Raw genomic sequence first — 27,129 nt, forward strand, 5'->3', positions numbered from 1 at the left:
AATAAACCTTCTGACACAACTTGAATAGGAACAAATCCTATTTCAAGCATTTAAATGGTTTCCTACCATTTTCCTCATGTTTTGGCCTTATACAGACAAGAAATGGGGCTCGTTCCTAGCGCTGCGCTTTTTCCAGTAAAAATAGTGTCACACTTAACATAAGCATTTGGAGAAATTAGTTTCAGATGTGTTTGACTTTAAATCCTCTTTTTTTTTAAAACTCACAATCCTGACTGAGCTGTCAGTTCCTTGACAATTAGCACACCAGGGTAAAACAAAGTGTAAATACGTTCAATGCGAATGACAGCCTTGTTTTTCTTTCTGATATTTATTAATAAGGCAGAGCGCTTAGTGGACTCACCGGGGGGCTGGGGAGGTGGTAGAGTTGCTCCCTGAGGGAAAGTTGTTCTTTCATGTAGGTCCCCTTAGATTTGATATCATTGTGCGCTATCATGCACACAAACTACTTGAGGTAAACAGCTTAGTGTTACCATAGCAATCTGTAATGTAAGCAAAGGGCAAAAAAGCTGCTGTGGACAGAAACCTCAGCATAAATAATAGTGAAGACAGCTTCTATAAACCATCCAACCTTAACACCGTTCTCCTTGGGGCCTTTTAAGTAAGTTCTGCTCACGTTCTTTGTTGTTAAAAGAAAATACTACATAAATAGTCTCTAACAGAGAGAAACAACTGTGCAGGGGTCATTTTCTACAAGGATCTGGAGATGGCAATGCAAAGGAATAGGTAGTTAAAGCATGAAATACTGAACACAGTTAAAAAAAAAATGACCTCCACCGCAACACCCAAATGACCTCAATCTTCCTTGGAGTGTACTTGTAAAAAAAAAAAAAAAGTTGGAAATTTATTTCCTCTACTTCCTAATAGTTTTTCCAGCTGATTTTGTTTCTCTGCCACCCCCCGCCCACTAACCCCCCCCTCCGAAAAAACTGCTGTCCTCTAAAAGGTTGCCCTTTCAGCCCTGCTTGCAATTGTCTAACACTAATTTGTCGGTGTAATGTGCCGTTGCTACTTCTCCCCACCCCTAGCTCTCAAAACGACATCATTCCTGAAGTCATTGTTTCACTGAGGAAGTGTGCAATGTAAATACAGTAACTGAGAAAGCATGTGTGCTGAGCGCTGCTTGCATTGTCCGCTGACGGGGTGATTTGTACACTCCCTCCAATGGTATATCCTCTAATGATTCTTTGCAAAAGAAAATGAAAACAGGATTTTATGTTGCACCAGCGTGATTTACATAATGCCAGCAATGGCTCACGCGTGATTGTGCTGCGTTTTATGGCCGAGGGAAAATGAAGTGGCTTGCACTTGTTATAGAAAGTCAATTGAGTCTTAAAGATAGAACTTTGCAACCTATGATATCATGCATTCCTCTCCAGTGAAATTGTGCGCATATTATGTTAGGCGAAATGCGGAGTCAACACAACGAGAATAAATATCTCTGCTTCAGCCTGCTGCCAGAGCTTTACGTGAAATGAAAAAAACAGATCACAACTTTTAAAAATATCACAAACGCCGCGTTGCTCCTTAGTTATTTACAACCTCGATCAAAATCTGGCCTTGAGTCGGCATCTGCAAAATGCCGTTGCAAGGTGAACTTTGGTGGCTCTGGAAATAAAGTGAAAGGTAACAGAGTGCGCTTTCTGCCCTAAAAAGGCAGCTCGGGATGTGGAATGCCACAGGCAGCTGTTCCTGCCTCATCAGAGGACATGTTATAAAGATAGCCCCACTTGGGTTGAAATAATGCCACCCATTCCCGCCCCAAAGCGCACTCTATCACACTCTATTGTTCAGAGAGGCCGTGCTGGGGGGAGCAATGACACAGTATGTCCATGTCGCATGTCAAACACGCAAACTCGCTGCATGTTTTTCTCATGACGTAAACCATCACGTTATGTATCTAAGAGCAAATCAGCATCTTCGAACCGAGACCCAGGAATGTTTTTGTTCACCAGGAGCAGCCACACAATTGGATTTTTTTTCCATACTCCTAATAATATTGTGTATTTTTAAGCACTTCTTTACTGCTGTCTGATATAAAGCCAAAATACCCTATTCAAATTTCTCTCTTGATTCTAATGGGCTCCCAGGTTACGTTAGAAACAACACAATGACGCGGTTTAAAATAATGAGTAAAACTATTTAATCCATGATTATTGTTTTATCAATTTTGATTCATTCCAAAATTGTTCCAATCCTTTGTCAATGTTTTTAAAGTCGAGTTGAATAAAATACTGGCGATGACCAAATTTCTAAGAGTTTTGTCACATGTTTTATCTCCTCATAATTTAATGATGTAAATATTTGAAGGGGAGTGCTGTAATAATAGTATAACTCAATTTCCTTGGCTAAATTGTTCTTGTGTCATTTCTAAATAAAAGATACTTAGCTACTCAATGAATAGAAATAACCAACTCAACATTTTTGCCTTTGTCAATGAACGCATCTTTGTTGGTATTTTATTAAATTTGAGTCTAGAGGAAACAAATTTCAAATTAGGGTCTTGAGCTGAAAGGATTTGCTTTCAATGATTTGATAAGTCACTTTTAGTCAACGCCAGGGCACAGTAAATGTGTTTCCTTTTGGTCACTTCATAACCAAATTGTTTTAAAGATGTGCTCTGCTCCCTTCGCCCAGTGGCAGAACCGCAGCCTCTTGAGAGGGTGAAGATAACATTTCAGTGTGTCTATAGCGCTGTCATGTGAAGGATTATGTAGCCTGCTTGTTCTGTTGTAGCATAGTGTGTTAAGGGTGTGTGTGTGTGTGTGTGTGTGTGTGTGTGTGTGTTGTGGGGTGATACATACTGTATCTGTCTGTGGTTTCACCTGCCACTGCTCTTTTCTCCTTGTTTTTTTTTTTTGCCCCCACATTGAGCTACCCGTGAAGGTGCCACTCGGAAAGATATGTACAGTATCTCTGTGTCCTCACTCTTGTGCCCTTTTAAGTGCTTTGGGGGTTATTAATAGAAGCAGTTACCATTCGATGTTCGTTGTTTTTCCATTGTGATATTTGAAATCCGATGTCGTTTATGACTGTGAGGCTCATTGCAAGCCTGCTGGGAGCGCATACTTTGCAGAACTGTGACACTTAATCGACCGTTTTCTTTTTTTCTTCCCCTCTCTCAGCTGAAAGGAGTTTATGCACTGAAACGACCTCAGGAAAACCCAAGATGGCCGCCAAAAGGAAAGGTGGCCTAAAACTCAATGCTATCTGTGCCAAGCTAAGCCGCCAAGTTGTGTTCGACGGCAGCTCGCAAAACGCAGAGGGAGACCAGAGCTTAGCTGAAAACAGCGAGCGGGGCAGTTCCCACTACGATGACAACGAGGCCAACTTCTGCGAGAGCCTGAGCCTGAGTCAGAGCCTAGAGGAGGACCAGAAGAGACGCGAGGCCATCGAAAAGTGGGTGAACGGCGAGTATGGCGACGAGCCTCCGGCGCCAGATGGTGGCGATGAGCACGAGCGTGACCTCCTAGACGGCGACGATGAAGGCGCTCCTCCCGAAGGCGTCTACATGGTCCAGCCCAAAGGTTGCAGTGACGACGAGGATAATGACGGCGAGGAGGTGGAGCCATCTCAGGATGGCAGTTACCACGACGACAAAGATGCTGACGACGGGCCTTCCAAGCCTGACGCATACGTCCCTCCGAGCGAAGCCCCGAGTCGCCAAGCACCTTTCTCCTCTCCAGGTACATTTGTGGTCGTCATCCTCCAGTCACATTGTGCAGCACCCTCACTTTGCTCTTTAAAACATTCCACTTTAAAGTATTAAGGGGCAAAGGCTCAAACTGTGTGTGCGTGTGCATGAGCCTGAGTGAGGGAAAGAGCGACATTGCCACATGCACATAAGCTTAAGTGTGCCCATTATTGGAGAGAGACACTCTAGGGTTGCATTATGAATAGTCGTGACATTATTACCCTAAAGACAGATTCAACTGGGGTGCTGGAGGGCGAACATAGAAACTTGTCAGTGTGTGCTAAACTGTATGAAGAACTTCATAAATGGAGTAGGCTTACAGCGCGAGGCAGTTGTAGCAGCTGTGCGTGGTCAAGAGCACATGGCGGGGCTGGGCTAAGCTTCATATTACATTCAGGATTACATATTGAGTCTTTGATTGTCCATAAGCTCCCTAAAGTTAGCCACTGCTGTACCATCAGCTTCTAGATGCGCTGCAATTATTATCTATCAGGAGATTTTGAATTATCGTGAAAACGTAGCATGCTTGCCACCCACTTTACATTAGTCTCACCCAATTCAAATAAACGCACTGGAGAAATTACAAAAATGAATGGCTAACTTCAAACGGTTTTGTACAGGAACTTCAAAATGTTTTTGTTGAGGTACTATTCGACTCACATTTTGTGTGTTGTGTAATAATTAAAAATAAGCTTTACAAGTAAACAAAGGATGTCACACATGTTACATTTTGGGGACATTGTCATTTAAATTTAAGGATATCTTCAGAGTTGTTCAATTTCTATAATTGCAATTTTAAACTAAACTAAAAGGAACAAACAAAACTATTCATGGTGGTAAAAAAAATACCATCTAAAATAAGAAAGGATCAAGAGTAGAAAATTTCAGAGTTTATTGTTTTCATTAACTTTCGCCTTATTGTCTGTCAAAATGAGAGATTAATTCAGACTAAATAAGCACAGAAGACCCATACCTTCACTGGTTACTGATACTGCATGATGATACTGCATGCAACACTTCGTTTTGTTTGCCTCAGAGTTCCTCTTTGTTGATTGTAAGTAGGCCATCTATACTTCTGTGATTCTCCTCAGCACACAATTAAAACATTTTTCCGTCTCTCGCTCTCCGCTGTCGTTCCAAAGCTGATGTGCACTGCACATAATTATGCATATAAACATAGTGGCTTAATTATCTCTCACAACATCAGTGACAATGTAATTAACAAACATTGCAAGATCAATGAGAGAAACTGCGACCTTCAAAACATTTAACTCCTCACGCTGAGGCATCGTGCGGGATTTCCTATCAGTGCAAAACCTCAGAATACTTACGAAGATAATTTAGAGCCAGACCAACAGGAAAAAAAATCACAACAACAAAAAACACTTGCTTTGACCAAATATGTTTGACCAATTTCATTCATTGATTTTCAATTTTAGATTGGATTTAAAGTTACTTGAATTTTGTTATTCACAAAAGAAGTAATATATCCCTACACATACGTATATATATATATATATATATATATATATATATATATATATAATACAGGGTTGGACAAAATAATGTAAACACCTTAAAAAATCAACAAAAACAAATTTATTATGGTGTAAGTCCGCCTTTTGCAGAAATTACAGCCTGAATTCTCCGAGGTATTGATTTATACAACTCGTGAGTTGTTTCCAAAGCAATTTTAAGCCATTTTTCAGTTGGAATACCCTCTAACTCTTTTGGAGACGATGGCAGTGGATATCGACGTCTTAATTAAATCTCTAAAACTCACCATAAATGCTCAATAATGTTGAGGTCTGGGGATTATCCCGGCCATACGAGATGTTCAACTTCATTAGAATGTTCCTCATGACATTTAACCATAATATTCAATGAGTATAATGCCAAAATATTAGGTGTTTCCATTATTATGTCCAACCCCTGTATAAATACATACAGGTAACTATAGTGAGTAATATAAATGTATATATAATAAAACACTCTCATTACAACCATTACATTAAAAACTAAAGTAATAGCATTTAATTGTCAAAAAAAGTATAATTGTAACATGTACAAAATTGTACAAACTGTACTGTGATTGAAATACGTTCTGTTATTCTGAAAAAAAATATGAAAAAAAGTAGTAGGTTTTGAACAGTGTTTCCAAGAAAATAATACATTTATTAAATCAAACATAGTAAACATCGAAAAGCAACACTTGAAAACACAAGTTAGGAAAGGTTGTCAATATATGGATATCAATCATTTTTATTGTCTATGCAGTTTGCCAAGCACCCTCTTGTGCTGCAACTGTTCACAAGAGGTTACAAGATGATCTGTCTTAAAATCATTTCCTAATTGCAAAAAATATACTGTCCTAATTGCAAAAAATATACTGTATTAGTTCATCATCTGTGCCAGACGGAACAATAAAATACTATTCCTTCTCAAAAAATTAGCATAACGTGATAAAGTTAATTATTTTCTGTAATGTACTGATAAACATTAGACTTTCATTTATATTTTAGATTCATTACACACAACTGAAATAGTTCAAGCCTTTTATTGTTTTAATATTGATGATTTTGGCCAAAACGTTAAGAAAAAACAAAAACCCTATCTTTAAAAATTAGCATATTTCATCCGACCAATACAAAAAAGTGTTTTTTAATACAAAAAATGTCAACCTTCAATTAATTGTACAGCTAAGCACTCAGTACTTGGTCGGGAATCCTTTTGCAGAAATGACTGCTTCAATGCGGTGTGGCATGGAGGTAATCAGCCTGCGGCACTGCTGAGGTGGTATGGAGGCCCAGGACGCTTCGATAGCGGCCCTAAGCTCATCCACAGTTTTGGGTCTGGTGTCTCTAAACTTCCTCTTCACAATATCCCACATATTCTCTACGGGGTTCAGGTCAGGAGAGTTGGCAGGCCAATTGAGCTCAGTAATGCCATGGTAAGTAAACCATTTACCAGTGGTTTTGGCACTGTGAGCAGGTGCCAAGTCGTGCTGAAAAATGAAATCTCCATCTCCATAAAGCTTTTCAGCAGATGGAAGCATGAAGTGCTCCAAAATCTCCTGATAGCTAGCTTGACTCTGCCCTTGATAAAACACAATAGAGCAACACCAGCAGCCGACATGGCACCCCAGACCATCACTGACTGTCGGTACTTGACACTGGACTTCAGGCATTTTGGCATTTCCTTCTTCCCAGTCTTCCTCCAAACTCTGGCACCTTGATTTCCGAATGACATGCAAAATTTGAAAACAGTACTTTGGACCACTGAGCAACGGTCCAGTGCTGCTTCTCTGTAGCCCAGGTCAGACGCTTCTGCTGCTGTTTCAGGTTCAAAAGTGGGTTGACCTGGGGAATGCTGCACCTGTAGCCCATTTCCAGCACACGCCTGTGCAAGGTGGCTCTGGATGTTTCTACTCCAGACTCAGTCCACTGTTTCTGCAGATCCCTCAAGGTCTGGAATCGGCTGTTCTCCACAATCTTTCTCAGGGTGCGGTCACCTCTTCTGGTTGTGCAGCGTTTCCTGCCACACTTTTTCCTTCCCACAGACTTCCCACTGAGGTGCCTTGATACAGCGCTCTGGGAACAGCCTATTCGCTCAGAAATTTCTTTCAGTGTCTTAGCCTCTTGCTTGAGGGTGTCAATGATGGCCTTCTGGACAGCAGTCAGGTTGTCAGTCTCGTCCATGATTGCGTTTTTGAGCAATGAACCCGGCTGGGAGTTTTTAAAAGCCTCCAGAATCTTTCGCAGGGGTTTTGAGTTAATTGGTTGATTCAGATGATTAGGTTAGTAGCTTCTTTAGAGTACATTTTCATGATATGCAAATTTTTTTAAAATAGGGATTTTTGATTTTTCTTGACTTTTTTGCCAAAATCATCAATATTAAAACAATAAAAGGTTTGAACTACTTCAGTGGTGTGTTATGAATCTAATATATATGAAAGTCTAATGTTTATCAGCACATAACAGAAAATAATGAACTTCATCACAATATGCAAATTTTTTTAGAGGGACCAGTACCTACCATAAAAACGCAGAAGGAACAATTTACATGTGAATCCACCTGTTGCCATTAATACAACCGGGAAAAAAAAAAGTGAGTATATCAGCTTTGTGTTTAATTAAACAGATGCGGAGCCAACATTGAGTGAACCAATTTGTGAGTAAATTGAGACAAGAACATCATTATTTCAGCATTCATTTATTTTGAGACATTTTTGTCAGGCCATGAGGGACCACGTTGCCCAACAAGTTAACACTTGATGAGCGAAACGAGTATCATGTTAAAGAAGCAAAGCCGATGACTTCCCATGCTAACACAAACCTATATTTGAACTCATCCTGGTTATAACATCATGCTTTGAGATAGACATTTTCATATGCAACTAAGTTTGATGAGCGTTGCACACAATTTTGTATTTTGTAATGGAGTAATACAGTTCGTTAATTTAAGCACCGACTACCGGAATTGGATCGTAATTGGTTCAGACAGGGCCACCAATGACACTCTAATGTCAGTGATCTGTGGTCGCCTTCACAGTTACAGAAATGCTACTCTGTATTACCACAAGTTAATGCCGAAAAAAAGGTCACAATGTTGCCTAGTTATTTTAAGCTGGTTAACATTTGATATAACAATCTAAAATGTGTCCATATTTGTTTTAAGCAAGTGGTGTACGTTGTGCAGGTACAGTATGATTCCAAAGTGACAAGCCTGCTAATGTTCCGACTCTAGATTAGTCCATATATAGCCACTCGGGTGCACCTTTATCATCAGCGACACCTCTGCCTCTCGTCCTCTTTGCAGACCAGCCATGCCACACTGATGCCCATATTTGGCTTGCTCAAAGATATAATGCCCATCTGTTGTCATATCTGCGAGAAGAAATGTGGCCTAATTGTCTCCCAGACAGGGCAGGTCTGCGTCTCGTTGTATTTTCAAGTGTAAAAGAAAATTCAGGAGGTAAAAGAATATTAGCCATTTCAGTGATGTTCACATTAGAAGGGATCAGTCTAACAGTAACTGGAGGGAAGCAGCCTGATAGGGCCTGAGAGGAAAAGTAATTTACAGTGCTTAAAAAAATGTTATCTCCTGTGTGTGGCAGCCCTAATCCTAGCAAACCAACATCATTTGCCCTCCACTGATAGTATGGTCACATGGCTACCTCTTTAAATACACTCTTAACTCTCCTACCCCTCTTTCACAGGATGACGATAATACCTTAACCAAATAAAATATTTTTAAACAGCGTAATTGGCCCGACCAAAAATGACATACAGGTATATACCTTTTCATACAATACCTGCTTCGACGCAAAAAGAGGACATTACTAAAAGTCAATATATATTCATTATAATAGGGTCAATATTTATATAAGTGATTATTATATATGTTTAATTTTCAAATTTAGTGATAGGCTTTCCATCCAATTATGTTGATGGAAACGTTTTCATTATATGTCAAGACTCCAATGAAGTCCCATGTTGTGACTAATAACCGGTATGGGCTGGTCTGCCCTAACTTTAGAGATATATGATCTACTGTGTCCTGAAATGACCTGAATAATACAGCAGCACCAAAGTCCATTAAAACATTCTCAAGCTAGTCACACCTGTTGGGAAGGTTCAGTAGAATTTTAACTTGTTAAACCTGAAAAATAAATAAATACAAAAAAATAAATAAAACGGTGAAAGGTAGCCTGAGGCAACTCCAGTATCACTTTATGTGAAAACATTTGATTCAATCATCTATGGCAAACATGCCAGCCTATTCATTCGTCCATTCCTCTAAATGTTTCATGCCCTTTTCAATCCACCGGATACTCTTTCAGACTGATCTTCTGTGCAGAAGAACGACCCCAAAGCAGTGGGTGGAAATTTGGGGATTATTTTACATGCTGCGCAGGAGATGTGAAAAGCCGAGCACAGCAACTCATTTAGCAATAACTGAGAAATTGGAGACAGGAGCTGAAATATTTGTGTATTAATTACACCAGTGGTAGGCGGTATTACCTCTGACCAGCTTAAGTGCGCTCTGCGGCTGAAAAAGCAATAAAGCACTGTTTTCCCTTTTTATTTATTTATATATTTTTTAAAGAAATGCGTAATTAGTAGTCATGAGAACTTTGTAGCTACGCATTTTATAAAAAGTTTAGCACTATTGAATGCAGGAAAGCAGATAATGTGATGTAATGTAATGAGTGACTTTGTTAGGCATAGTTGTAAAGGCTGCATGAAAAAAAAAAAAAGAAAATTTAAACAGTTGAAGATACTAAACTTAAACACTAACAAAAATAAAACAAATTTGCCAAGTGCCGAATGCCAAGCTTTAAGCATAAAACATGTCCTGTTTCTAGTGAACAACTGGTAAATCTCTATTTTGTTAATGGTTTCAAAATTGATAGTCTTTTTTTTTTTTGTTTGTTTGTTTTCTAAAAATGGTGTGGGTATGATCATTTAAAAAATCTGTATTGTTAATTTAATATTATATATATGATCCAATTCCATGTACAAAAACCTGTGTTTTCAGCTTCTCATGAATTGATTCAGTTGTAATATGAACAAATAAACAGATTAAAAAATCTCTAAAGTTGTTGTTCAATGTTTGCACGATCCAGTCAACCTGTACATTCTACAGCTGCGTAACATGAAACCTAAACAGGAAAAGTGCTACCTCAGACTGCCTCTTTGTCGAATGAATCTTAAATATTCCAACTTTTACCCCTGTTGTACAGGGTCTGGCAAAATTGTCTGAAATAAAAACCAAATAAAGTAAAGAAACAAAAAAGGTTTTATTTTCGAAAAGTACATATAATGCCATTTTGTTTAATTAGGTTTTAAAAATTAAATCAGTCAAATAGGATCCATTATTATTGTGTTATTAATTAATTAATTAATTAATCATGTTATTACCGCTGCCACATTTTCTGGAGTTCTGGTGATGAGAGGCCTGCCGGTTGATTTTCATTACAATCCAGATCTTGTCGCTCTGAAGTTAACCCATAACAAGATCATTGTTCGAGCTGGTACGGGATCATGTTTACCAAGATTGAAGTGCAAACAGAACGCTCGTTTGGCTCTGCATTGAAATGAAAATCAACCGGCCGTTCTCACACTGCTAGAACTCCAGAAGATGTGGCAGCGGTAATAGCATAAATAATAATTAATTAATTAATCAATAACACAATAATAAAACCCAATGAAAACACTTGTTTGTTTCTTTACTTTGTTTGGCGTTTATTAAACCTACAAATGTGTCTGATCGTTTTGCCTGACCCTGTATAACACTTTCCAGGTACAACATACTACATTTTAGTTAATCAAATAATGTTTTTATAGATTCTATTGTTATCTAGTTCTAAATCACAGTCAAATGTTGTTTCAGTGCGGTAAAATACTGGACTCTGATAAGAAACTGACGAGTCGCATACAGTACGCAATGATAAAGCCTACAGTAAAAAAGGAAACTACTATTCACAAAGTTCACAAATGGAGAACAAGGTTTATGAATCATTTGCAAATGTTTACATATAATCTTTGTGCTGTTTCAGGAGAATCATCTGCTCTCCGAGACTATGCAGCCAACACAATGAATGAGTTTTTGGGAATGTTTGGCTACGACGACCATCATATGCGCGATGAGCTCAACAAGAAGCTCTGCTTTGAGAAGATCAAGGCTGCTACCTCAGACTCTTCATCCCTCAACAGCGAAGAGGCCTCTCGGCGAGCCCGCTTCTCCAAGTATGAAGAGTACATCCGTAAGCTAAAAGCTGGTGAGGCCCTGCCTTGGCCCATGCATGCTTCCCCACCCAAACCAGATGACCTCAACTCAAAAATGTCCCAAGAGAAAAGTCCTACGATGCTCCAGACCCCCGGGGTCCTCCCTTCGGCTGAGGCTCAGATCTACCCCACTAGCTTGGATCACAAGCCGCAAGGAGGGGCTGCACTGGCTGCTGCACAGCCATCTAATCCCACTCACTTGCAGAACATGGCCTCCCGGGCCTCGAAGTATGACTTCTTTATTCAGAAACTAAAATTAGGTGAGAGTATACAGCCCAATGGTAACGCTTTTAAACGACCCTCCAAATATGACCTGGACAATGTCAAGTTTCTGAATCTTTTTAAACCGGGTGATGGCAGCCCCGACATGGGCGGGGCCATTGCCTTTAAGACTGGGAAAGGTGGTCGCCCTTCCAAGTACGACATCAGAACAATCCAGAAGCTGATGCCGGGAAATCCTGATGGCTCACTGATGCCCAACATACTTGCGACGGCACCAGGGAACCCTGGAGCACCTGGTGTCCCCACCATTGGCACAGCTGGTGCCAGCATTGCACCAGGACTCACTGTGGATCAGACGGGCCATATAAGCTTCACCACTTCTGACTACATGAAGTCCAGCTTCTCCAAGACTGACTCAATCACCACTGGCACTGTTTCCTCCGTTAAGTAAGTCTGCTCCCACATTCACGTTTAATCAAGTGTGTCTTCTTCCTATCCTTTTTTTTTTTTTTTTTTTTTTAAAACAGTTTATCCTGTGCAAGGTTAAGAGGTGGCAGGAATATTACTCGACTAACTTGGAAATCCTGGATATACCTCAGATAATCAGTCATTCACATGATTGATACTTAAATATACAGTACCGTATTTTTTGGACAAGTCAGCACCAGCCAAAAAATGCGCAATGAAAAGGAAAAAAACATGTATAAGTCACATTTTTGGGGGGAAATTTATTTGATAGAATCCAGCACCAAAAACAGACATGTCATCTTGAAAGGCAATTTAAAATAAAAAAAAATACAATAGATAACAACAGGCTGAATAGGTGTACGGTATGCTAACATTACATGACGCATTAACAACAAACTGAGAACGTGCACGGTTTGTTAATGTTACATAGCTATTAAGAGTTATTCAGATAACTATAGCATAAATAACGTGCTTACAATCTACAATGAAATAATAATGTGTTAAGAATTTCAAACATAAGTCGCTCCAAACTATGAAAAAGAAAAAATACAGTATATGTAGAAGACCTCAGCGACATTCACATTTGTTTGTGGGCTTTAGCTTATTTTCTAGATAAATTTCAACATGTTTAGAAATCCACCCAGCTGTTAACTGTACCCCTCAGGTCACTGGGTTGCTGGAGCCTATCCCAGCTGAATTTGGGCGAGATATGTGGTACACTTTAAAAACCAAATGGTGACCAGCCAGTCGCTGAAATGTTTAGAAATGAAGAAATGTAAATCAGTATATTAGTCTACATATGTATAACATCAGTTGAACCACAACCGAAACAAACTTATGTGACCTGTATTTATTTTCTTATGATTTAAGTCAAATTTAATTTTCAGCCCTAAATCATCCAAAAGGTTCTGACATGCTTCAAAGATAAATGCAGATTAGCAAGAACTAAACCTTAAAAATAAACAGTAAAACTAGAGATGTCCTCAATCCAAACACGTGATCGGAAATCTGGCCATTTTTGTGAGGATCGGAATCGATTGGGAGAAAAGGATTGAGTTTATCTATTTTTTTAAAATATATGTATAAATATATAAATATATACCGTATTGGCCCGAATATAAGACGGTGTTTTTTTGCATTAAAATTAGACTGAAAAAGAAGGGGTGGTCTTATATTCGTGGTCCAGACAGTATAGCCATTCACGACGCTAGATGGCGCCGGATATCATTGAAGCGATGCTCTGTCATGACAGATCTCAGCTACTCTCCCCATTCACGACGCTAGATGGCGCCAGATATCATTCATGCGATGTTCTGTCATGACAGATCTCAGCCACTCTAAAGTTTAACCAGTTTGCATTATTTTATTGCAATGTTTTTCCTTATTCAGATTTGTTTCAAGACTAGTTACAGTTAGACTTCACTTTGATGATAATGCAGTTATTGCAATTTTGTTGTTTTATCACAATAGATTGGTTTATTTACATTTCAAAAACCAGACGCCATTCATTTACGAATGTGATTGCACTTTAGTTTACATATTTAAATGTTCAGATATTAAGATTTGAATGAGGCAAAATAACATGCTTTTTCTCTCAAATATATTGTTATAATCATTTGTTTTGGATGTACTGTAATTATTTTCTGTATAAAAATTAATTCGGTGTTCAAAAAGTCTTTTTTCAAACTTGAGTCTTGAAAAAGAGGGGGTCGTCTTATAATCAGGGCCGTCTTATATTCGAGCCAATACGGTATATATCTACAATAAAAAGCAATCCATGGATTGAATTATGATATGCCCTAGTCTAAACCCTCCCAAAAAACCTTAGGAACGGGGGTGAGGAATAAAATGTGTTCACCAATATTGAGACCTAAAAGTTATCAAATAAATGAAGACATTTTTCAAAGTAACACGTGGTGTAACACAAATGTTGGAGGTCTTTCTCCTTTACAGTTATTGCTTCTCAAAGGAGCAGCTTGACGCTCCTGTGAGCTCTCACGCACTTCACTGCTACAGCGAGTCAGTTTGCCCAACATAAAGGTAATTGCTACCTCCGCGGAAGCCAACAGCACTGTAGTGTGAAATAGTGCATGGAGCCCAATAGGACAGCGACATGATGAGTTGCGAGGACACATGAAGTGTTTACTTGCTGTAGCGACCCCTCGGAGACTGATTTAGCACAGTCATCGCAAAGTGACTGACTTGGTTCATTTTGGCTTGGGTGTAACAACTCTCTCTTTAATTACTTTGGAGTCACGGCTAACCTACCGGCGAGTCACAGGGGCACATACAACACCTAAAGCAAGGGAATGAGAGGTAGGCTGTGTGCACCGATATCAAACCACCGTTTGATTAGGTTTAATCTGGTTTCTGGTTAGGTGAGAGATGTCAAAGGCGACATTCAAAAGCCCTCAGGCACATCTCCCCCAGGGTTTGGCCTTGGTTGGATTGTGGCTGGTAGGAGCAACAGCTTGGCTAACTGACCCGTTTAGTGTGAGACATGGTCTGGCAGGACATCCTCCCCTCTGGGCCAGATTAACCTCAGGTCATTCCCCTTGTGGAGCTTCACATGGAACTAAAAGCTAATGCTGAGGGGGGCCAATGATGTATAACTTTTACCCCACAGATAGTACTCCTCCCTTGTAAAGGGAAATCTTATCTAATATGGGAAAAAATAATATCCATTTACAGCAAACCCATTCAAAGTTAAATCAGCTGGATATGTGTATAGTCCCATAAAGAAAATAACATTTTTTCCACCACCCCATTATCCAGTTTTGCATATAAGCACTCACCAAAACACCACTATAAAAGATTAATGTCCTTTTTGCTTCTGCATTTCTCCTCCCATTGGCTGAAAGGCCATGCATCAAATGTGTGCTCCTTCCATCTCTGATTCATATGGCACAGGAAAACGCTGCTCTGCCACGAGAAAATGTGAATTGATAGTCAAAAGTTTCCGCAAGTAAATATTGTGTCACTTTGTGTTTATTAACAACAGGCAGCCCAAACCTACCATTAATCCTGTCCCTTTTGTGTTTCCTGCGGCGTTAGGAATGGCCTGCCACCAGATAAACCTGCCAGCGACGACGTCAACCTCTACCAGAAATACATCGCCAGGTATGCAAATCCCTCAGCGGGCAATGCTAAGCACAGATGAAACAATACAGCCAAACTGAGACAAAACATTTCCTCTTCCACTGATGGTGTTCTATTCAGTGGTGTAACTTGAATCTGCAATGAAGATGTGCCATGTGCAGTGAATTGATTACGAATATACTTCAATTTATGTTGCGAGCACGATAAAGGGTAATGAAAAAGAAATGGGTTGATTGTAAATTTGATCGTAAATATTTGAATACATTCCCTAAGTGTGTATATGTGCTAAAGCCCTCCTTTGATTTTACATGGCCTTGGAGAAAAGCTAATTATTGGGCTAGTTGAATTGAAATTCACCTTTTGAGATGCATGTTTATGCCTTAGCCTGAATGAAATTTAATAATCATACCAGCACAAAAAAATTGAACTTTCACAGAAAATTGTCTCAGACTGCCTGAATACAATTGGTGCGCTTGCCACAGCTCCTCTTAACTCAGCCATTTTCACCGGAGCAAGGCCCTTCGCTCCGGTCGTTTTACTGGATTTTGACTGATATTGCGAGGCCAACAGAAAATTCTGTTCTATTGCTATATAAACATGGAACCTTCAGTAATAAAAAAGTAAGTTCATATATTTTTCCATTCTTTAGAAATCAGCATTAGAAAATAGCTTAGTTTGAGCAATTTTCCAATTTCTGATGAAAAAACGGAGAAATTGAGCTTTTTGTGAAAGCATACATTTCAAACATAACTTTGACTTTAACACAGCTATTTTTTGCTTTAGTTACATCCCAAACATCTGAATAATGTTTTCCTTTTTCAAAATAACAGAAACAACAAGACAAATAGAGTTTTTGATAGCAAAGTAACAATTTATTTACACATAACTAACTGAAAGATGACGCTATTGTGGCTGCGACAAACTTTTCCCTCATCGTTGCCTGTCTCAAAAGATGAAAGCCGCACGGACTCAACGGCATCTAGTGATCCCGGTCGTTCTGCTCGGTCGTCCAGTGCCTGGCATCCCGGGCGTCCTACCAGTTGTTCTGCTCGGTCGTCTGCCGCCTGGCATCCATTCGGTTGTCTTCCGCCTTCGCCCTAGCTTTGCTGCTCTGCCGTTCGTTGCCGTTGAATAGAGTTGCAGGTCTTACCAAATGCGCTACTGCCCTCCAGTGGCCAGTTTTATTGCTTTAAAATGGATTTTCAGCTTTGTGCTTTGGAGATAAATTGAATCAGAACCCAGAGATGTCTCTTTTGAAAAAAAAAAAAAAAAAATGTAAAAGACGTATAACTATGTCTTTGGGACACTGAAACAATTAAAAATAGAATGTATGTATATGTTTTGGGGAGCAAATGAGTTAAGATGTGTTCTTAACGGCCGACTTCGGTGAGTTTCCATGCAAAGTCAGTGTAATCACATTTTGAATGACGACGGGCAGCATTAAGCACAACTCAATGTCTCTGTTTTTATTAAACAGGCCCACACCATGAGATCGCGCGATAAATGTTTGCACCGCAAGAAAATGGCCTAGATTTATCTTTTTGCGACCGATTTCAACTACGTGACTAGTTGCTGGAGCCATTACAACTTTTAATCCTGTGCTATTACGAGTTTTTTACCATGATACCAGTGTTGCCAACTCCCCAGTAAGGAAAGTAGCTATTGGCTGTCCTAAAAGTCGCTAGAAGTCTCTAGATCACATAATCAACTAATTTGCATGTAATTGTAATGGACACTGTAGGAGAGAGGAATAACGTGAATAACGTTGAAAAAAAAACACCCTAAATATGTTTAGAATTACAAATGAACTGTAACCCTAACTTTTGTTTTTACCATTGCCAAACTAAATGGACCAGAAATATAATACAGAAGGGGAAAATGATGTTTTCACCAGATTTGTCACTAGTCATTTTTGACGAAAAAAGTCGCCATGAGGCTTTTTAAAGTCACCAGATTTGTTGTTTGCAAGTTGGCAACACTGCATAATACAGTTTTACGACTTTAATCTCGTGATATGACAATGTATGACACTATTCTCGAGGTCCTATTTTTTTTTTTTCCTTATTTGGCCCTAATTGTCTGAAGAACTAATCACACATAAAAATGGAAGATGCTTCGATAATAGCAGCTCGTGACCGTCCTATGTTGTGCAACACCACATTAAGTTCCTATAATTACAAGAACAAAAATGAAGCTGCCTGAAAGGACATAAGCGATGCGCTCGATGTTCCTAATAGGTGTTTGCAGTAACTATGGTTCCCTTGTCATGAAAAGAGTATTAGCGAAAGACTATTATGGTATGTCTGGTAACCAGTGGTTTCGCTGGATACACAACAATGGCTGAATCGGAAGTTGTTTGTAGCACAGTGTTGTAGTGCAATTGTTCAACATAAGTGTTAATGCCCCTGAAGTAACATTCAAAAAATCAGGTAGACCAGGAAGAGAATGTAACATTTTACTTTGTTATTAATGAAAGCAAGTGTTAAATAAAAAGGATGTATAAGCCTTCTAAAAAATGAACATTGATTTCTGTGATAGTAACTGTAGATTGTAACCATCACGTTTGCTTACATTAAGCATATGACTGCTGTGGGCCTTCTATTGAAAACAAGAGAAATTTTATTCTGCCAATAAAACAATACCTGCACTTACATAGCCAGTTTAGGCAGTCTACAGTTTAGTTTTGCTGTATCTGTAGCTCGACATAATTTCGGATTTTCTATTTTACTATGTGCTTTCAATGCACAACCCTTGAAAAAGTAAATAAGTGACAAAAAAAAAATCAGGCAAGGAGGATGTCACTGAACAATGCCCCCCCCCCCCACCCTTTTATGGATTCATTTAGAGCTGATGCTCAAAAGTGATTATCACTTGTTTGTTTATTCCTTCTAAAAAAGAAAGAAAAGCAGCATTTGAAAAGCCGAAGTGGCTTTGGCATTAATGAATACTTCTCCAAGCCATAACATGAAGGGCACAAATCAAAGCCTTGGCACGGACACACATGTGCAAACACACACTCACACTCACAAAACCTCTTCCTTGGACTGATTACATTTTGCAAGAAGATTTAATTAAGGAATTTTTAATGAGGCTTCTGCTGGCACTGCCAAGAACTGTTTTGATATTTGCACTGCATAATGCATAAAATTTGTCTAAACATCTCGGCAGTTGATGCACGGGGAGGTTGCAGATAAGCTCAGATACAGTTTCAATTTCCGTGTTGGGTTGGGTTGGTTGGGTTGGAGGGAAAGAGAAAGGAGGGATGGAAAAATGGGTATAGGAGTGCTCATAAAAAGGGCAAATGTAGCACAGAGACGTAGATAGAAGCGGGGGAGGGTGCTCCTTGGAGCTAATGAGTGCAGACAAGTACTAAAACCAGCTTTGTACATATGTTTGCACCCAATCCTTGTTCAATTTTTTTTAAGTTATCTCATCTTCTCACCAAAAAACATTTGCTGCTTCCCTGGTAGCGTTTAGTCGCAGTTTTCTCTCTTGCTTTCATGCACCCGCGAATTGCCTCGGCACTTTGATCTGTGTCTCTATTGTAACTGGAGATGCGCTGCAATCTCTGCATCGTGGCGATATTAATATTTAATCTGCAGCTGAATAGCGGCGGCCCATTAGGCCCCCTGACGCGGCAAGTGGGAATTGTCCAGAGGCAAAGTGATACAGCTGGGCAATGAACGAGGGGTGGGCCCCGGTCTCAGGGGGCTGCGTGTGTTCATAAAGATGTATGCACGGGGAAGAAGAGTGTGTAGAAAGCGCAAATGTTTGGGACATGCGTTGGCTTTATTGCTTTTGAAACCCCATCCTCCATATTACAGATGCAAACCCACTTTCACACGCATGCAAAAAATAAAAAATAAAAGTAGTGGATATGGCGTTCAATTAGCTTAATGAACTCTGCAAAGTGATCTGTAAACGCAGCTTTGGGATAATCTGAACAATGAAAAAAGAGAAAGCAAGGGGAAAAAAAAAAACATTACTTAGTCCCCTTCAACCCCCCCCACCCCCCAGACACACACATATGCACACGCACACACTCCCTCCTCTCCTCCTGCACTAGCAGATGGAGTTCTTGGCAGCAGCGGTGCAATGTTTATTTGTGTGTTTTCACTGGTAATTGGAGGATTTTAACAGTCATCATCGCCTGGCTTATAATCAGCGCTATAAAGTTGCTGTACTGTAGCAGGCTGCCGTTCTTTCTATGGAGTGCTACACTAGACAAGTAGAGACGAACGAAGGCAAAGTTGTTTGTTTAAAAACAGCATGGTGTTTGTGCTTCCCAAATTTAGGATCCTATACAATAAAATAATGACATCAATTTGACAAGGATTTTCACAGCATCCAGACATCAAGCATCAGAGGACTTCAGTGTGTGTAATAAGTGTGTCTTATGGCTGCCTTGCCAATAAATGTAGATAATTTGGCTGAAATCGGTGTGACAGACTGGTAAATTGTCAAAGCAATGAATGGAGTGTGCTGTGAGCAGCGATACTTTGAAGGTGAGATGAGCGTCATGTCTTTGAAAACTCGCTCACCTGTTTTATTGCGCCTGCTTTCACTGTTGACAGGCTGTTTGATAGCCTTTATTGTCACACATCTGTCCTAAATAGAAGGCCTGCTCCTGTGTACAGGGGAGAAGTCATACAAAGATGTAACATCCTACAATGTACGCACGTCTGGTTGGATTGTACACACAAATCTTGCCACACCTTTAAAATTTGCATTCTCCAAATGCAAAAATGTTTTCTTTATAAGCAACATGTAACTCACCTTGCTGTTGGAATCAGGAAACAAACATTGCTCATGTTATGGTCCGTTGGTCCAAATCTTCCTCATGTCAATGCTGACTTACTGGCATGGCCTGCCACTGCATCAAATGCCCCAATTTTGCACAAGATATTATAAGACTTGATTTTCAACACAGTTAAATAAGTCTTTTTTTGTTTTAAGACAAACATCATGGTCTCAGTAGGAGAACCATCCATGCATTTTCAACGCCGCTTATCCTTGTCAGATACCCATCTCAGAGAAAGATAAGGTGCTCCAGGCTATAAATCGCACTCATCAAATTTTACAATGTTGTTCATATATATAAGCACTATAAGCCGCAGGTGTATTTACACTAAAAGACATGCAACTTATTTGACTGTAAAAATCCATAAATAAACCGCACTGGACTATAAGACGCAGGGTTCGTAGATGAGGAAAAAAAGTAGTGGTTTATGGTCCGGAAATTACGGTGTTTGTGCTTTTTGGTCATTTACCTTATTTTATAAATTGGTTATTATCTCGTTTCATTTGAAGTTTGCAAGCTGTGACAATCTTATTTTTCTTCAGTAATGCTTTCATTTCTTCTTATCTTGTTCTTTTTCAGGTTTTCTGGAAGTCAACACTGTGGCCATGTGCACTGTGCCTACCAGTATAGGGAGCACTACCACTGCATGGATCCTGAGTGTAACTACCAGGTGAGCAGGATTTGAACAGCATTCAATGACACACTTAATTTCTGCTCAGTATGAGTACAATGCTGCTCCCTTACCTGAAAGAAATAAACACTTTTTAGAGGGTTGAAAAATTGCGAGTGTAATTTTGGTAAAAAGTGGTGTTCATTTGAAATAAAACAAACAAACAAATATTCAGGCCAAAAAAGATGTGGTTCGACAAACAGTGTGATGTGTCATCTTTTCAATATTCATAACATCCTGCCAAATTTGAACTAATCATAAGTTTGTTAGCCTGTGGTTTTCCAAACAGAATATTTTTCCGTTCGCAAGCGTCCTCTGGCTACTTTTGTTCCCTGCTTGAAATGTTTGTGTTTATCTTTTATTTATTTAGTAATAAGCAACATGTAAAAATTCACCAGTGGTAAAAAAATGGTCTCTAATACAGTTTCTTAGATTTAACCGTGACCTTGTTATGTGTGTAAAGGTAGACAATATTATGCAGGTATCCGACTAAAACTTGTCTTTGCATCTCCGGTCTGTAATATTTTCCAAATGAAGCAGCCACATATTTTTTTGTAGTACACTAATCAGGAGTGATCAGCTTGAATTAAAATATTGGTTAAAAAAAGGGTAAAGACCCAAGCTATCAGGCTTCAGCGTCACAGTCTGATGAGGCACACTCTGGAAAGAATACAAAGGAAAATCATTTCATGTATTCATTTAGAGTGTTAGTTCAGGTTATCATGGCAATTTCCACACTCGAGCCCACATTCCTCTCCTGCTTCTGCACAAATATTCTGTACAAGTCAATGTGGATGTCAATTCCCTGAAAAGTTGGGGGGAAAAACAGTCAGGCAGTAATGAGCAGTCCCTTTCCAAGTGATAACTCTTGAAATGTTACATGACACACACTCCTGGAATATTATCCCACTGCCAGCTTCTGGCCCATTGGCTGAGTCTTAACATTCTCCTTTCATGGGCTTGTACATGAGGGACAGTGTGTGCATCTTGCCACACTAGTGGGAATCCTAAAATAAATTGTAGCAAGTGCCTCCCAACCTTCATCACCACTCGACTGAAAATTAGATCTTTTTCCCAGTCAGCTCTCTCCATGGCCTATTTTGGACGCCTTGATGGATCGAATGTACAGCGACTGCATTTCCACTCATCTTCCCATCCAAATCAGACTGAAGCTCAGACATGAGGAGGGTTTTTTCCCCTAGGAAAATTTTAAAACAGCTGAATATTAAGAATCCTAATGATGTCTTTGCTCTTTGAGTCAAAAAAAATAAATAGGCAGCGGGAAACGGGCCAAGATCGACGAGGATGCGCTTTTTCATATTTTGTGCGAGAGTGGAACACACAACACAAAGCAATTAGCCCACTTTGTAGAGCAATTAGTTGCTTTTCGAAACGCTTCTTTCTGATGTTTTTTCCCCTCAACTGGAGATAAATATGGATTGAAGACAGAAGTGTCTCATTGATTTGCGCGTCTCTCGTTACAGTTTCTGTTACATCAGCTTAAGGCCAATTACAGCAGATTTGGTTGCTGCGAGTCTCTGAGGAGTCACTTTTCTGCTTTCTAACTGCGGCGTGTGGGAAGCATCATTTATTTAGTCATTTTAGATGCGAGGTCTCTTAGCGCATGCACTCATCATAAACGACAGCAAAAGCAAGTGTTCATGAATTGAAATCCCACTTTCGGCAATTGAACGTGAAACCTTATCTCTGCAAATTGATAGCGAAAAGTCCTTTTTGATATGTTGACTTATTCGTGTGTCTTCTTGTTTTTTACTCATCGCTGCCAATGCACGTAATGTATTGTTTTTCTTTACCAACAATCATTTTTGTTAATTGGTTTCAAAATAAAGAGAAAAGGTCCTCACACAAAATGTACACTTGAGTAATACTTAAATAAGTTGAATAAGCACATGTTAATGAAGCCTTAATTTTAATCTATAGTTGTGAAAAATCATGCATATTTAGGAGTTGGCATTTTTAGTGAATGGAAACAAAATAAAAAAGGAGGTGTTTGTGGAAACTAAACTTATTGAAGGCCGTTCTGTCCAAGTGCGTGTGTATTGTCTGCCTGTACTTGGAGAGGACATGTAGAGGAAAAACCATCTTTTAAGGCGTCCTGCCCACTCAATTCCCCATCATAACCCCCCAGCCTTCAAATGCCAACTGGCTGCTACGTGCTGCAGCTGCTGTTTCCACTAATATAAAGTGACATGTTGCTGATTTTGTGCCTGGTTTCAATAAACACTAACCTATTGCTTTACATTTTACCCCATCGATGCCCCCCCTCCTTCCATTGCAGAGGTTTACCAGTAAGCAGGATGTGATCAGGCACTACAACATGCACAAGAAGAGGGATAACTCCCTGCAGCATGGTTTCATGCGCTTTAGCCCTCTGGATGACTGCAGCGTCTACTACCATGGCTGCCACCTCAATGGCAAAAGCACTCATTACCACTGCATGCAGGTACATCTCAACAACAAGAAAACACTGGCCAAAATGGTACACATGGCTTGCAAATTTTTCCAAATTATGTTTTGCCCTGACATGCATGAATATGAGGCTAACCTAATCTAAGGGTTGGCTTTCATCCATTGACTAAGTATATTTTAATTGGAAATGACTTAAGACAAAAAAAACATAAGAAACTAGAAACTGCAATTTCTGGAGAAATTACGATGGGGCTTTGCTGCGGTTGATACAGATGTATCAGATCACTTTGTGTTGATTTGTGGACATTTCGGGGACATGTCCTGTTGATATGGGGTCACTTTCTGTTGATTTGGGGACATTTCGGGGACACGTCCTTTTGATATTGGGTCAATTTCTGTTGATTTAGGGACATTTGGGGGACACGTCCTGTTTATATCAGGTCACTTCCTGTTGATTTGGGCACACTTTTTTTTTTTTTTTTTTTTCTTTGCCCTTGAAAATGAATTGAAAATTTGCACACACATTGCCATCAATGGCACTGACTTACATATACATGAATGGAATCCAAGTACATTGGCATCAAAAGAATCGACATACATGGCCATCAATGGCATGGACGTGCATATTGGCATTTGGCATCTGTGTACATGGGTGTCAATGAAATGTAAAAGCCATTGGAAATGAATGGAAATTTGGACGTTCATGGCCGTCAATGGTATGGAGGTTCATGGCTCTCAATGGCATTGACTTATTTGGGCACCAGTTGAATGTCAATGGGCTGTAATGGTAAATGGTCAAAAATAACAAGGACTTATGTTTTCCTGCCATAAAAAAATAAATGGGAAACAGACGTACATGGCTGTCAATGGCATCCCATTAGAAATGAATGGGACAGTTTTTAGGCCAAATTCTGTGTCCAACTTTTATGCCCAGTAGCGTTTTTATTATTATTTTTTTTTTTTTTTCAAAAAACCTGCATTTTCGGGCGAACAGAAAATTTGGGGAGTTCGTTCAAAAAATTCCCTGCGCCTCCCGAAAATTCTGGTCATTTTGATATTCGAACGGTGATGGTCGGTCAAACGGTTTGGGCTGTGCGGCGCGCCGAAGAAGCACCATTCAAAAAAAAAAAAAAAAAAAAAAAGAATTTTACTATATGGGCCTTTGCCTTGCAAAGCCCCATCTAATCATTATACTGTATATTTATTTATATATTTAGAAAATCAGTCATATCAACGGCAATCTTTTGAAGCATTATTTAGGATCTTAAAAACTTTGGTTGTGTACTTTGTTTATTGCAGTCTGACTGCTAAAGGGTGTATACATTTTTGGGATACCCTGTATAACTTAGAACTACCTGAATACAGGTATTTCGTTTATTTAATTCCTGTGTCATTTCTGGCTAGACACTCTATTGAATCCAACAAGCATTCATAACTAGATCTCAATTGTATGTGTATAAATATACAATGTGTAAGTCATTCTGTCATGTAAATGTCATCTTTTTGCAAAAGACTTTTTAGTGTGTTTTTAATAACCAATTCTGTATGTAGTGTGTAGCTAAATATAAATGTTCCCCAGCAAGTGGATGTGACGTTTGTTGTGCAGCATGTAGCAACTGTTACGTTGCACTTTGAATATTATCGTTTGCCACTTTTTGAAGGATTTCCTTTTGAACTTTTGAGAGCACATTTTGCAGTTGCAGCTCTAAAACATCAATCACATTGAGGCAAACATCAGAAACGGTTAAAAAAGGACAGCAAAGGTAAAAAGTGTCATCTTGATGAAAGTGGTGATTCAGTTACTGTAGCAGCAAAATGACACCCCCACACTCTTTTTCATCCACATTGAAGCAACAAAAATAATGTGATCTCAAATAAATTCAAGGTTGAAGATTGAAATTGATGTTTCCACACAAGGCAGCTGTTCTGCCTCTTTTCTGCCTCACGACTTAATTGGTGTGGATTAAATTCAGTAAGATGTTTACACAAATGTACAGATTCTTCATATTTTAGTAGAAAGCAGACATTTGAAGATTATCCACCTGTCTCAATTTTTTTTTTTTTTTTTTTGAACATCTGCTTAATTTCAACACACCGTTTTGCCTCTGACCTTCCTTGCTACTTGGGAATGTGCTTGTGATACTTTTTTTTTTTTTTTTAAACCCTTAACACTGTCATTGTTATTACGAAATTTCAACTATTGTTTTAATGGTGCTGACAAGCTGCAGACGGCCTCAGCAAAACAAATTTAGGAGGGAAAATACAATGTGACCTTTTTAATCATCGTCTGACTTGATATAACGAACTTACCCAGTTACCCACACACCAGCACCTTTCCCTGCTAGGGTTCAACTTGAGACCGTCATGTTCCATTTTCCCCCTCCTGACAGGGAGTTACAGTAAATTTGTGGTGACCTAAGCCTACAAACGTAAATGTAAATGTACTGTAGTTTCAGGTGCCTTTTGCTTTTTGAATGCAGCAGTTCTTTCAATAGCAAACCACAAATGAAATGTTGTATATGAGAGTCATTTATAAGCCATTTTCTTAACCACACAAAGAGCTTCCTTTAACTCTTCTCGCAAACGGAAATCCTGCAATCCGCTTTTTTGTCTCCATTCAACAGGTGGGCTGTAGCAAGGTGTACACCAGTACCTCAGATGTCATGACTCACGAAAACTTCCACAAAAAGAACGCCCAGCTGATCAACGATGGTTTCCAGAGGTTCCGTGCGACTGAGGACTGTGGCACAGTCGGGTGCCAGTTTTACGGGCAGAAGACGACGCACTTCCACTGCAGGTGACATTTGAAGAATGAAACACTTTTTTTACATATATTTTTTTCTCTCATGTATGTTTTGTATTTCTTTACACGATCACATTTTAAACCTTTTCTTAAATGTTTTATTACCTTTAATCTCAAACTTGCGGCCCGTGGGACAATATTTTGCTGCCCACATTCGACATCCAATGGTAGTATTAATGTTGCTAGCATGTATTATGTGATGGGCAATAAAAATATATATGAACATTTTTAAATAAAAACAATTTTGGAGGACAAAAATCAATTGTTAAAAAGAGTGAAAAAAACCAAACAACTAAAAAAGTTACTTAAATATAATAAACAGATTTTTAAAAAAAGCATAAGTAATGAAAAACATACTTTTTCACCTGGGCTGGGAGTGAATAAGTTAAGCTAATGACAAATACAATATGTCCAATAACAAATGCATATACAGGGGCTGGATAAAGTAATGGTAACACCTAACATTTTGGCAAGAGGAATATCCTAATGAAGTTGAACATCTCTTATGGCCGGCACAATCCCCAGCCCTCAACATTATTGAGCAACTTTTGTCAGTTTTAGAGATTCAAGTAAGACGTCAGTTTCCACCGCCATGGTCTCTAAAAGAGTTAGAGGGTATTCTAACTAGAGCTGAAACGAATACTTGAGCAACTCGAGTAACTCGAGTTTAAAAACTGATCCGAGTAATTTTATTCACCTCGAGTAATCGTTTATTTTGACAGCTCTAAGCATCACGTTTTGCTCGGACTACTTTTAATGCGGGGCAACGCGCTGATGTCACGTGCATAGAGGAAGAAGCAAAAAAAAAAAAAAAACTTACTGCAACCGACAGCCGCTACAAACGACGCCGACGTTGCTAAATACTAGCCCGCACGATGCTACGTTGGTAGCAGGTAGCGTCTGATGAGTCTCATAGAGATCACATGTATGTTGAACTAGATGCGAAATGACAGACTCGGCCGCGTCTGGGCAGCGTTAGTAAACAGCCGCCATCTTAAAGCAGTAGAGCGCTAAGCGCTAATAAAGAGCGCTAAGCGCTAATAAATAAGATTAACGTTACTGTCACTAGCTCAAGTAATGTTAGCCCTGCGGGGGGCTAGGTTTCTATTAATTATGACCACTTTCGATGCGTGG

At 39.3% G+C, this 27,129-nt stretch overlaps 1 protein-coding gene across 4 annotated transcripts in view; it reads left to right on the forward strand.

The window, feature by feature from the left end:
- The window catches only part of casz1 (castor zinc finger 1), a 101,335-nt gene that overhangs the window by 46,903 nt on the left and 27,303 nt on the right, over positions 1 to 27,129 (forward strand). For all 4 annotated transcript variants that reach the window (XR_009066913.1, XM_057856733.1, XM_057856727.1 and 1 more), the window contains exons 2-7: positions 3,144 to 3,704; positions 11,274 to 12,171; positions 15,247 to 15,312; positions 20,672 to 20,762; positions 23,062 to 23,226; positions 25,817 to 25,989. Coding sequence is in view for 3 of the 4 variants with exons in the window: in XM_057856733.1 (XP_057712716.1) it covers positions 3,144 to 3,704; positions 11,274 to 12,171; positions 15,247 to 15,312; positions 20,672 to 20,762; positions 23,062 to 23,226; positions 25,817 to 25,989 (1,954 nt within the window). In the remaining variant the exon portion in view is untranslated. The remainder of the gene's footprint in view (positions 1 to 3,143; positions 3,705 to 11,273; positions 12,172 to 15,246; positions 15,313 to 20,671; positions 20,763 to 23,061; positions 23,227 to 25,816; positions 25,990 to 27,129) is intronic.

Source organism: Corythoichthys intestinalis, chromosome 2 (assembly GCF_030265065.1).
Source record: "Corythoichthys intestinalis isolate RoL2023-P3 chromosome 2, ASM3026506v1, whole genome shotgun sequence".
Taxonomy (NCBI): domain Eukaryota; kingdom Metazoa; phylum Chordata; class Actinopteri; order Syngnathiformes; family Syngnathidae; genus Corythoichthys; species Corythoichthys intestinalis.